Consider the following 2,523-nt stretch of genomic DNA (forward strand, 5'->3'; position numbering starts at 1 on the left):
AAGAGGATGTTCTCGAGTTCTGCTTTTCTGAGTCAACCCACCCAGTGTGAAACGGGAGCTTCCTCTCCTTGGCACACTCTGCTCGTGCTGATTTTGTGCTGGTGCTGATGGGGTTTCCTGGGGTGTTACAAGAAAAGAGTTGTAGGAGAAGATGGGAGCACAGGAAAGATTTTGTTTGAGTGTCCCTAGTTAAAAAAAACAGGGAGAAGAAGCTAAGATTGTGTAAATGTCTACTGCAGTCCTGAAACTCCTTGGAAATGGCTTTGTAGCTGTGGAATATGAATGTCCTGAGGAACTGCATGTGAAAGAGAAACGTGTGTGTGTGTGTGTGTGTGTGTGTGTGTGGCTGCACTTGGAAATAATTATCGTGCAGAGAAGACCTTTAAAAAAGAAATAAAAATCAACATTTTTCCAAGTCTGGAAGTTGAATCAAATAGTTGGGTTCCTTAAGGCATTTGCCTTGGGAAACCTTTGATGGAAAAGGCACTGCTGGGAAAGGCCTTGTGTGTCTGCATGGCCTCTTTAATGAGCTGTGTCTCTTGCCCTTCTCCCAGAGCCACGGTTTGGCTTTTCCAGACATGCTCCTCACTTCTGCTCCCCCAGGATTGCTTTATTTGGGATTTGAATGAATAAAATGCAAATACAGCTGGAATAAACCCTCTACAGGTATGAAGAGAAAAGCCTCACCTCTGGTCCTTCCCCACCAGCTGGCATTGATCCTTCCATCTGTAAATCCAGAGTTTCCATCCTGTTCCAGACAGTGGGGAATTATCCAACCCCAGGGCTGCACATGGAGCTCTAGAGATCCACCAGGATCTTTCCCTCCAGCCTCCTTTTAGGATGTCATCAGGAAAGGGTTGAAGAAAAGAAAGAGTGAAATGTTTGACCCCACACTGGTACACAGGAGCCATCAAAACCTGGGAAAGCAGGGTGCGAAAGGATGTTTTAGAGGGATGCTTTCAATCCAGGCACAGCTGCCCGATTCCAGTGGGAACCCTCCGTGTTCAGGGATGGTGTGGGGGCTGCTCTGGGTTTGAGGATGCCCAGAGGCTGATCCATGTCCCTGCTGGCAGGTGGTGTTCCTGGAGAAGCGGGTGACGGAGCTGGAGAAGGACACGGCTGCCAACGGGGAGCAGCACAGCCGCCTCCGGCAGGAGAACCTGCAGCTGGTGCACAGGTAGGAGCCTCACCTGGGGAGCCTTTCCCCCTCCACGTGGCCCAGCCCCCTTCCCAAATCCAAGCAGGAATATTGGCTCTGTCCCAGCTGAGAGCAGGACACAGTGACATGTAGATTTTATATTTTATGTGTTTGAGTTCTCTGGAGCTCCACACTTGGCTTTTGGTGGTTTTTAGACGTGGTTTTTAATTGCTGGAGCTGTGTCAGAGAGGTTTAGGTTGGATATCAGGGAAAGGTTCTTCCCCCAGAGGGTGCTGGGCACTGCCCAGGCTCCCCAGGGAATGGGCACGGCCCCGAGGCTGCCAGAGCTCCAGGAGCGTTTGGACAGCGCTGCCAGGGATGCCCAGGGTGGGGTTGTTGGGGTGTCTGTGCAGGGCCAGGGGTTGGACTGGATGATCCCTGTGGGTCCCTTCCCACTCAAGATGGGCTTTTTGGGGGGCTTTTTGTTTGTTTGTTGGGTTTTTTGGTGGGTTTTTTTGTTGTTGTTTGTTTGTTTTTGTTGTTGTTGTTGTTTTTTAATGTGCTTCCCTGCTCCATGTGTCCCTCCCAAAAGATCTCTGGAACTTTGGGTCTTGGCTTCTACATTTATATTTATATTTATATTTATATTTATATTTATATTTATATTTATATTTGTGATATTTTCCTGCTCCTTTTGCCCCTTCCAAATGATCTCTGGAGCTCCAAGGCTTGCCTCCTGCTGGGTCCCAGCTGTGTGTGCTAATGTGGCAGGCTCCTCTCTCGCAGCATATCCATACCCTGGGCAGATAAACCCGGCAGGGTTTATCTTTAGGGCTGTAATTCTGTTAAGTAACAGCCGTGTCAGGGAACTGAGCCACTCAAACAAAGGTTTCCCTAAGCCCTGATAAACTGAGCAGCGAGGGAAATGTTTTCACTTCAGCAGCTTGGCCCAGAAGTGTCAGCGAGCTCGGAGTGGAGCAAAGCCCTGGGTGAGCTCCGTGCTGGGGAGGGGTGGGAGCAGCTGGGAAAGGCCTTCACCTGGGCAAAGCCATTGCAGGAATTCCAGCTCCCAGCCCCATCCCTGGAAGTGTTCATGGCCAGGTTGGACAGAGCTTGGAGCAACCTGGGATAGTGGAGACAGGCTGGGAGAGCTGGGGGTGCTCACCTGGAGGAGGGAAGGCTCCAGGGAGAATTCAGAGCCCCTTCCAGGGCCTAAAGGGGCTCCAGGAGAGCTGGAGAGGGACTGGGGAGAAGGGCTGGAGGGACAGGACACAGGGAATGGCTTCCCAGTGCCAGAGGGCAGGGCTGGATGGGATATTGGGAAGGAATTGTTCCCTGGGAGGGTGGGCAGGCCCTGGCACAGGGTGCCCAGAGCAGCTGTGGCT

At 51.4% G+C, this 2,523-nt stretch overlaps 1 protein-coding gene across 1 annotated transcript in view; it reads left to right on the forward strand.

Moving 5' to 3' along the window:
- The window catches only part of RAB11FIP3 (RAB11 family interacting protein 3), a 74,886-nt gene that overhangs the window by 65,604 nt on the left and 6,759 nt on the right, over positions 1-2,523 (forward strand). The window contains exon 10 of the mRNA XM_017741234.1: positions 1,074-1,177. Within this exon, the coding sequence (XP_017596723.1) occupies positions 1,074-1,177 (104 nt within the window). The remainder of the gene's footprint in view (positions 1-1,073; positions 1,178-2,523) is intronic.

The sequence above is a fragment of the Corvus brachyrhynchos genome, unplaced genomic scaffold, assembly GCF_000691975.1.
Source record: "Corvus brachyrhynchos isolate BGI_N302 unplaced genomic scaffold, ASM69197v1 scaffold58, whole genome shotgun sequence".
NCBI lineage: Eukaryota > Metazoa > Chordata > Aves > Passeriformes > Corvidae > Corvus > Corvus brachyrhynchos.